Source organism: Octodon degus, unplaced genomic scaffold (genome assembly GCF_000260255.1).
Source record: "Octodon degus isolate 3935 unplaced genomic scaffold, OctDeg1.0 scaffold00177, whole genome shotgun sequence".
NCBI classification, from domain to species: domain Eukaryota; kingdom Metazoa; phylum Chordata; class Mammalia; order Rodentia; family Octodontidae; genus Octodon; species Octodon degus.
The window spans coordinates 3088641-3098072 of record NW_004524753.1 but is presented as its reverse complement, the minus strand read 5'-3'; the positions used below and the strand labels follow the sequence as shown (position 1 = coordinate 3098072).

General features: G+C 41.1%; 1 protein-coding gene across 1 annotated transcript in view; it reads left to right on the top strand.

The window, feature by feature from the left end:
- Window positions 1-9432, top strand: part of Ankrd31 (ankyrin repeat domain 31) — a 206556-nt gene that overhangs the window by 6575 nt on the left and 190549 nt on the right. Inside the window, exon 2 of the mRNA XM_004643500.1 lies at window positions 2183-2256. Coding sequence (XP_004643557.1) covers window positions 2183-2256 — 74 coding nt within the window. The remainder of the gene's footprint in view (window positions 1-2182; window positions 2257-9432) is intronic.

Sequence of the window (9432 nt, the reverse complement as noted above, 5' to 3'; positions counted from 1 at the left end):
TCCCTTCTTTCTTTCCCCCCTCCCTTTTTTACCTTCTCATGTGAACATTTTTGTCTTTTTTCCAATACCTATTATGTGTTTTGGTCCTTATTTACACTTGCGGTTTCTCACACCAGAGAAACCATGTGATACTTACACACATGTCTGGTGTATATCACTTAAAAGATTACAGTCTCAAGGTGCACCATTGAGCTAAAATGGCTCAGCCATACCCTTGATGGCAGGGTAGTACTCCATTGTATAAAAAAACAGTCTTGTTTATTCATTCATGGGTTGATGGGCATTTGGGCTGTTGCCACAATTTAGCTATTACAGACTGTGCTGCTGTAAACATGAGTGTGCAAAAATCACTGTGCTACGATACTTTTATTTATTTTGTATTTAATACAGGGTCTACAGGGTCTCACTATGTAGATCGGACTCATAGCAATCCTCCTGTTTTCAGCCTCCCAAGCACTGGGTTTACAGGTGCATGTGCCACAGCATGCCCAGTCTCAGTTGCAGTCTCAGTGCACACCGGGGCCAGGGCTGGGGCTGGCATGGCAAGCCGGGATTGAACCTCCATCCCCTGCATCTGCCTAAGCAGGTGCTTTAATCTGCTGAGCTACCTAACTGGCACCTTTTGTAAAAAGGCTGACACCTTTTTGGAAAGTGTCAAGAAGGAAATAGGGGGTTGGATGCACCCTTTTAGTTTTTTGAGGAATCTCCACGATGATTCCACAATTGTTGCACCAGGCTACACTCCCACCAATAGTGGAGGAGTTCTTTATCTCCCACACTCCCCTGCTTTTGTTATTGGTTGATTTCTTGATGATAGCCATTCTTTCTGGATTGAGATACAATCTGTATTTTTGAAATTCACATCTCTTGAATGACCAGTGATGTTGAACATTTTTCATATATTTATTTGCTATTTCTACTTCATCTGAGAAATATCTGTTCATTTTAGATGCCCATTTGTGGACTGGGTCTTTAAATCTGGGGGCTTTGATTTTTTTTTTTTTTTTTTTTTTTGTGGAACCGGGGATTGAACTCAGGCCCTTGCGCTTGCCAGGGAAGCACTTATTCCACTGATCCATCTCCCTGCCCCCCCTTTTTTTAGTTCTTTATATATTCTAGATGTTAGTCCTTTGTTTGAGGAGCAACTGGCAAAAAATTTTTCCTACACTATGGGTTATCTTTTCACTCTGTTGGTGGTTTCTCCAGCTGTGCAAAAGCTTTTTAACAAGGTAAGATCCCAGCTGATAGTTTGTGATAAGTTCTGTGCTACTAATCCTGGGATTTTAGTCTTGCATTTTCTGTGGTTTACAGAAATATGAAGAAAAAACCCACCACAACTAGTTCCTCAAATAATCACATTTCATAGACAGGAAACAAAATTAAAGATACTTGTACCTTATCCCCAAATACCAAAAATAGTAACAGAATAATTGTAAAAATGAATGTGATTACATGAATGATTGTTTTTCTTTTTTTTTTTAATTGGGAAAAAAGTATATATTTAGAATTAGCCAGCTGGACTCAGTTAGATGATCTCAATTTTGTTGGCAACATACAATACATCATAATCAGGAGCCAGTTGAACATATGCCTTCCTTTCTTCTCTCCATCAGGCCTGATTAGGGTATTGACCTTGGCAACATCGATGTCACACAACTTCTTTACTGCTTGTTTGATTTGGTGCTTATTTGCTTTGAAATCCACACTGAACACAAGTGTGTTGTCCCTGATCTTTATCATGGCTGACTTTGTGGGCAGGGGGAACTTGAGATATAGTGGTCAAGCTTGTTTCTCTTGGGGGGGCTCTTCCAAGGGTGTTTGGGCTGCTTCTGGAGCTGCAGTGTCTTGGGATGGTGGAAGGTGGGTGACGTTCATATCTTCTTTTTGTGGCTGTGGATGCCTTTCAGCCCGGCCTTCTTGGGCTTCAAGGTTTTTCTTTGGTTTCAGGCTTGGAAGGGGCCTCCTTTGCCTTCAGTGCCATCTTGGTAAAAAGCTGTTTTTCTTCTTGGATCAGGCTTTAATCAAATTACATTTCTACAGTAATATTTTTAAATAGAAATATTATTAGTGATATAACTAAAATTTTTGTAAAGTTTAGGTATAATAAAAAAATGCCACTTAAAATGTTAGTCTTTGTTTCTGAAACCTGATAATAAGCTGTGCCTTTTATTGTATTTGAAAGGTTGCTGTATGCTCGAGACACAGCTCTTGCATCCGAGCTTGGTGTTCATCCTGGTGAAAGTGGTGTGTGCAAAGGTGAGAAGAGTCTCTGTATTATTTTATTAAATTGTTATTTTTATTGGTACTTACTTGCAGTACATAGTGATTACATTCTTCATGGGAAGTTGGTACATGTACATAACACCTTAATTTTTTTTAATGTCCCTATCCCTTCCATATAAATGCCTTTCTTCATAATTGGTATCATTCTATACATATTTCTTTCTTTGATTGTATTGTGTTAGTGTACTTTTTTATAAAAATAAAATATTTAATTTTTTCATTTTAAATAAGTTTATTTAAACAATATTATTTGACTTAGGGCCAGCCAAATAGCTCAGTGGATTAAAGCACCAGCAAACAGGCACAGGGGCCGGGCGTTCGATCCCTGGCCTGTTGTGCTGGCCCCACCCCTGGGACATGCTGAGACAGCAATTGAGACCGGGCATGGTGGCGCACACCTGTAATCCCAGCTCTTGGGAGGCTGTAAACAGGCAGATAACTACAAGTCCGATCTAGTAGTGAGACCCTGAACACCCTGTAGACCCTTCCCTAAAATACAAAAAAAAAAAAAACCCAAAAAGAACACATCTGACTTGAGAGCTAGTATTTAAAAAATAATTTAGCGCTGCTTAATGACAGATTGCTGTATACATAATAACTACATACAAAAATGTTACACTATTCTTGGCTTTATAATGACAAATGAAAAACATTGAAGTTTTCCATCAAACAAGTGTGCAAGAATTTTTATGGGTTTTTTTCCTAAAGTGGTGAAAACAGAGTAACTTACTAAAATAGAAAAGTGAAATGAGCCTGCCACTAATTTAGGAAGAGAGGATTTATACAGAAAAGAGGGTTTTTTTCCCATGCCATCTGCACTGGTTAGGGTAGAGTTTCAACTTAATTGATGGGCTTTGGGATCCACCCATGTCAAAATTGGTAGAACAGGCTTCTTGGCATGTCTGGGTGAGTCATAGAGGCATTACTTTTAGGTCTGTGCCTGATTCTTCAGTGGGTTGCCTATTGATGAGGTTATAGATGAATGGGCTCTTAGCAAGTGGGGTGCAGCTGAGGATGTAAGTCTTGAAGCTCATGACCTTAGTGTCAGTATTTAGTCACTGACCCTTCTACTCTGGTACACTTCCCCGGTCTGCTTCTCAGCCACAGTACACTAAGCAGCTTTGCTCTGCCTCACCCTTTGGCACTGATATCTCTTGTCTCTGAGCCAACCAACTGTAGACTGAAACCATGAGCAAATTAAATCTTTCATACTTTAAATTGTAGGTGTTGGGTATTGTATCTCAGTGATGAAAAAGGTAATACCAAAAATTGGTACCCATAGTGGAATCATTGCTGTGACTGCACTTGATTATGTGGTTTAGAAACCTTTGGATCTAGTTTGCTGGAGGAGTTGGGAAAGGTTCAGAGATATGAGCTAGAGAAGCCAACAGTGTTAAATAGAGTGTGACAGGTGATTCTGATCAGAGATTAGAACACAAGAATTCAGATGGGAATGTGAACAGTAAAAGCCAGACTCAGGCAGTTTCAGTTAGGAACAAGGACTCCACTAGCAATTGGATTAGAGGCCATGCATATTACACTGTGGCACAAAATTTGTCTACATTTCCCCATGTTCTGAGACTTTGTAGGAGACTGAGGTTAAGAGCAGTGGACTAATTAACCAGTGATGAAATATCAAGTTTAATATTTAAGCTGTGGTGTAAGTACTGCTGGCTGCTTTTATCCAGATTTGTAGTGAGCATCAGGGTAAAAAAGCAGTGGTAAAAAAAAATGAAATACACTTTTGGTTCAGAAGAAACTGTGTATAAATGTGGGACCAAAGGAAGTACGGCTGCTGAAGAGATTAGTACTACTAAAAAGAAACCAATATGATGTAGAGGTACAAGACAGGTACCGTGAGTGTATCTCAGGAATCAAAAAGACTTTGCATATTGCAGGGTCAAGGATGTAAAAGTGTCCAGCTTTCTTAAGAGGAAAGGGGATGCCTGCTCAAGATGGATATCATAGGTAATGGTTCCCTGGGATTCATTTCACTGAGTTCAGTCCTCCAAGCCCTCAGAGGCCCTGGCAGCCGTGGTCCAAAAGGACCTGAATACTGTTACAGCTTAATAGTGGACCTTGTCATGGTCCGCGTGATGTTGATAAGATATGAAGATTAGAAAGAGCTGCCATCATCCCTTGCTTATTTTGCTACTTTCTTCCTGCCACAAATTGTTTCTTCTCTGCAATGCCTGTCTGCTGTGTTGCCCTTCCTCAGAGCCAGCCAATTATGGACTGAAACCTCTACTAACTCAGCTAAATGAATCATTCCTCTATTAAATTGTGGGTATTGGGTATTTTTATTCAGCAACAAAAGGAAACAAACTAGAAGAGAATTTGGTACTAGAGAAGTGGAGTCGTTGTGACTACCTGACCATGTGGTTTAAGAACCTTAGGAACTGGCTTGTGGGAAAGGGAAGAGTTAGGAAAGGTTTGGAGATGTGGGCTGAAAAAGTAGAGTTGGAATGCTTAAGACTGTGATTGATGGAAGGTTCTCGTGAGAGCTCAGAAGATCAGCAGGCTGATAGAAATCTGCTGGCAAAGACCAGGTTCAGGAGATTTCTTCTAGGAGGAAGGACTGCATTTGTTGTTGGGTTCCAGATGATGTTTGTGATGCCTTGATAGAATGTTTGTCTGCATTTTGTCCTTGTCCATAGACTGAGATTAAGGCCAGTGGAGTATTTGGCAGAAGAAATTTCAAAGCAGTCTAATTTTGAGGCAGTTAGACTTCTGTTCAGGGTTTTTACCCAAATTTATGTTGGGAATCAGAGCAAAGAGACCTGTAGAATGATTTAAAAGCTTTTGAGTTGGTTGGGAAGAAAGTTGGGATAAAGCTATGGACCATAAAGATACAGCTGAGGAGATGTTGATTGCTGAGAAGGAACAGGAAATAGAAAAGATGGTCTAAGGGCCACACAAGAAGTAGGAGAACTCCACCATTTGCAGTCTCAAAATTGCAAAGTGAATGACTGCTTTTTTTATTATTACTACTTTTTAAATTTTTTTAAAGACTGCTTTGAAAGAGGCCCAGAGACAGATTAGGGAAGTTGTTCCTTGGGATTTGGTTCGTAGGTACTGTAGTGGATTTCTAACTGGTGGTCAGCTTATTATACCCTGAGAAATTAAACTAGTGTGGTACTAGGTGTGGGAAGCCCACCTGAGGATTGTTGCCAGCAGCATAAAGACAGAACAGGAGAAGCTGCCAAAATGCTGTTAGGGCTGCTGTTTGGAGAGCTGTTGGAAGCTGCTAGTTCTCTTGGGCTGCTCTCCTGGAGGACCTTGTCATGCTGGCTTTACTGATGAACTTTGGAGAAGCTTGGCTCCTCATCTTGAGCATCTCTTTCTGGCTCTGGAAGGGAAGATGGTGCACTGCTCAGCCTAATGGAGAAGCTTGTCACATTGGCTTTCCTCATGGGAAGCCGGCTTTCTTCATCACTGGAGGAGCTTGGGACCTCACTGTTGCTGAGGATGGCTATGGTACTTTGGGGGAGCTCTGGTGTTTACCTTGAACATTGCTTCTTAGCTCCACTTCAGATCCCTCAGTCTACTAGCAGAGATTCTTCATCCCACTGGCATCAACTTCCTATCTTCCACCACTGACCTTTGGGTCTTTGCAGCACAGATCCATGAAGCAGACATGCATGAGACTTCGTTGTGGGCTCTAGGCCTCCAGTTGGACTACTGGGAGGCATTGTTACAAGCTCTAGGTTTTCAGCTGGACTCATGTAGGATATTAGGATTTAGGCCTTCAGCTGGATTCTTTAGTGTTTAGTGTGTGGATAGATTTCCTGCACTTCTTATATATGATTCTTGGGTGATTCGTTATAAAATAGATTATAAAATGTGTCCTGTATTATGTTGTTCCCCTTGCAAGAACCCCAAGCCATGCCAGGTACTCTACCCTTACAGCCAAGAGAGAAGGAATCCTGGCTACTGCTTCAGGTTGTGGCAGACCTTGTATCATCCACATGGTACTAGTTTAAGGTGCATGCCAAATCCAAGAGTTGTGGAGTCAGAAGGTTTTCACCCAGGCTTAAGAAGAAGGCCTAGGAGGCCAGGCAGTGTACCCCAAAGAATACAGTGTGTGAAGCTGTTAGTGTGAAGCTAAAGATGCAGTGTAGCTCCCAGAAGTTTGGAGAAGTTAGCAATCTGGATTGTCTAAGGAAAACTGCAATGAGGAGCAGAGTGGGCCCAAGACAGAAGCCATTGGAGCTACAGATGCTGACAGTGCCATAGGGTGTAGCCACCCAAGCCCTTTGGAGTTCACAGCCTGCCACAGATTGCTGAGAACGATGGAAGTGGAACTTTGGGATTTAATGTTTGCCATACTGGATTTTGGTCTTGGTTTGTACCCTTCCTTGTTCTCCCCATTTGTAATTTTGTGAATGGAAATGTCTGTTTTATGCCTTTAATGTTGAAATATGTAATTTTCTTTTCATTAGTATAGGGGCTACCAGCTAAGTAAGAGTTTGCCTTTAATCTCAGAGAAGACTTTGGGCTTGGACTTTTTGGCAGTGTTGAAACTGTTATGGCTTAGAGTTGTATTTTTTTTGTACAGGGTCTCACTATGCAGATCAGACTCATCTGATCCTCCTGTTTTCAGCCTCCCCGTCTCAGTGGCTGGCTCAGTGCGCCTGGGGGCCAGGCCAGTGGGCATGTGGTACTAAGGATTGAACCCTTGTCCCTGCGCTTGCCTAGGCAGAGAGCAGCTAAATATCTTTTACATAAATAGATGTACGTGAATCTTTGGGGAGCCAGGGGTACAATGTTATGGCTTACATTTTTTTAAAGATACAGGGTCTTGCTCCACAGTTCAGACTCTAGTAATCCTCCCATAATCAGCCTCCCTGGTGCTAGGATTACATGTGTGTACCACCATGTCCAGTTTCATGGCCAACATGGGGCCTCTGGGATTCTGGGGCCAGCAGTGCATGCAGTACTGGGGATTAAATTTACAGCCTTGCACTTGCAAGGAGGGCACTTATTCCATCTCGCTATCTTCCCAGCCCATGGCTTATGTTTTGAAGTATCCCCAAATCCTCAAGCAGTCATAGGTAGGAATTCAGAGGGAGGGCTTTTTTTTTTTTTTTTTTTTTCTTTTTCTATAATTTTATTGAGAAATAAATAGTAATGAGACAGTTTCAAGTCAAATTGGTAGGACAGTTCCAATAATTAACACATTGCATACTGCCTTCCTAGTGGTTGTTTGTTGTACAAGATGCAGAAATGATATCCTGTTTACAAACACTATTAGAACAAATCCCTCTATTCCTTGAATTAAGAGAATGTAGCTATATATCTATCCTAACCATTTTGAATAAACAGATACAAAATGGAAATTCATTTGTATCTCCTTTTTTTGTTTAGTTCCATTATTTAAATATTATAGGTGTGTTAACTCAGCAAAATATTCTATAAGATTCCAGTAGTCCATAATAGTATTGGGTCTTCCACTTGACTGGCAATGTCAGAAGATGTTGACCTGAGTTCCCTACAACTCAACAACGTGGCTTTATTTCTTGTACTTTGTTTTTATACTTTTCTGCTGGATGGTTAAGACCAAGATAAAGCAAGACTTATGTAACAAGAATTGTAGCTTTTGGATCCAATAAGGTCAGTGAAATCCCCTCAGGATTTATCCTGAGACCCTGTATCTCAGTTTGTAGATCCTTTGTCAACCATGTGGATGAGTCACGGCCATTGCTTGGCCAGTGTGCTCTCTGTGAAAGCTTGAGAGAATGTTTTCTCTCCATGTGACTCTCCTTAGGCACACCCTACATCATCGATCACTTACCTCTTTGGCCCCATAATCTCCTTAATCAGAAAATTTGGGACACAACTGAGTTACATGATGTTACAGTACAATTTCTCATCTGTCCTCTTAATTGACCTTGGAAGGCTAGGGCCAGAATGTTGGCTTTCCTTGGGGCCCTAGACTGAGGGCTTTTTCAGAGTATGTGATGCTGGGATTGATTCATGGTGCAATGCTAGGCTCAAGAAAGCTAGGATTAAGAGTGTGAGTGCTACCTACTCTTAGTAGTCTGTATAGGATATAAGAGTTGTTTAGAAGGAGCTGTTGTCATCTCTTATTGAGCTACTACTTTCTACCCTCTATGAACTATTTTTCCTATTCCATGCCACCTTTGCCTTGGAGCTATCTGATTATGTACTAAAACCTCTAAACACTGATTTAAATACATCTTTTCTCCCTTGTGAGTATTGGTTATTTTGTCTCAGCAATGAAAAAAGTAACTAGGGTAGTCATGAAGATTTGGCCTTGGTGTGTATGTTTGGTTCCTTGCGCTTTCTGTGCTGGCTCTTGGTCTGCTCTTCTTTTAGGATGCCGTGTATTAAGTAGCTCTGCTCTGCCACACCTTCTGCCATTAGCAAACTTGTGTCTCTGATTGGAGCCAGCCCATCATAATTTGTGTGTGTTGGGTATTATGTCTTAATGATGACAAAGGTGCCTAATGTACCAGCTCCATCTGTTTTTGATCAAAACTCATGCTGGCTGTTTAGTTAAGAAAAACATTATGCATATTTATATCCCTGTTTTTATTTTTAAATATTTATTACTTTTTGAGATAGTATCTATGTAGCCAAGACTAGCCTTAAACTCACAGTGATCCTCCTGATTTAGCCTCCCAAGTGCTAAGATTACTGGTATGTGCCACTATACCTGGCATTTTTTATTTTGAGACACAGAAGTTGCCCAGGCTGGGCTTCAACTTCCCTCCTTCTGTCTCAGCCTTCCACAGTTCTGGGATTATAGGCATGCACCCCCACACCCAGCCAGATTGTTGCTTTTTAAATGGAATGTACTTTTTTTTTTGGGGGGGGGGCGGAACTGGGGATTGAACTCAGGCCCTTGTGCTTGCCAGGGAAGTGCTTATTCCACTGAGCCATCTTTCCAGCCCTGGAATGTACTCTTTAGTCTGTAAGGATAATGTTCTATAGTAAAGTAGCAAGTTTTATTTTAAATAAACATTTCCTGTCTACTACTGGTGTTGAGTTGTATCTTCATCCTCCACTTGTACCAGTTCAGATGTGTCTCTTCCATTGATTAGCTGCTTAAATGGCAACCCTATTCATGATAGGCTTTCATGAATGTACTAGGTCATGTATACCTCTTCACTTTACGCTGCAACA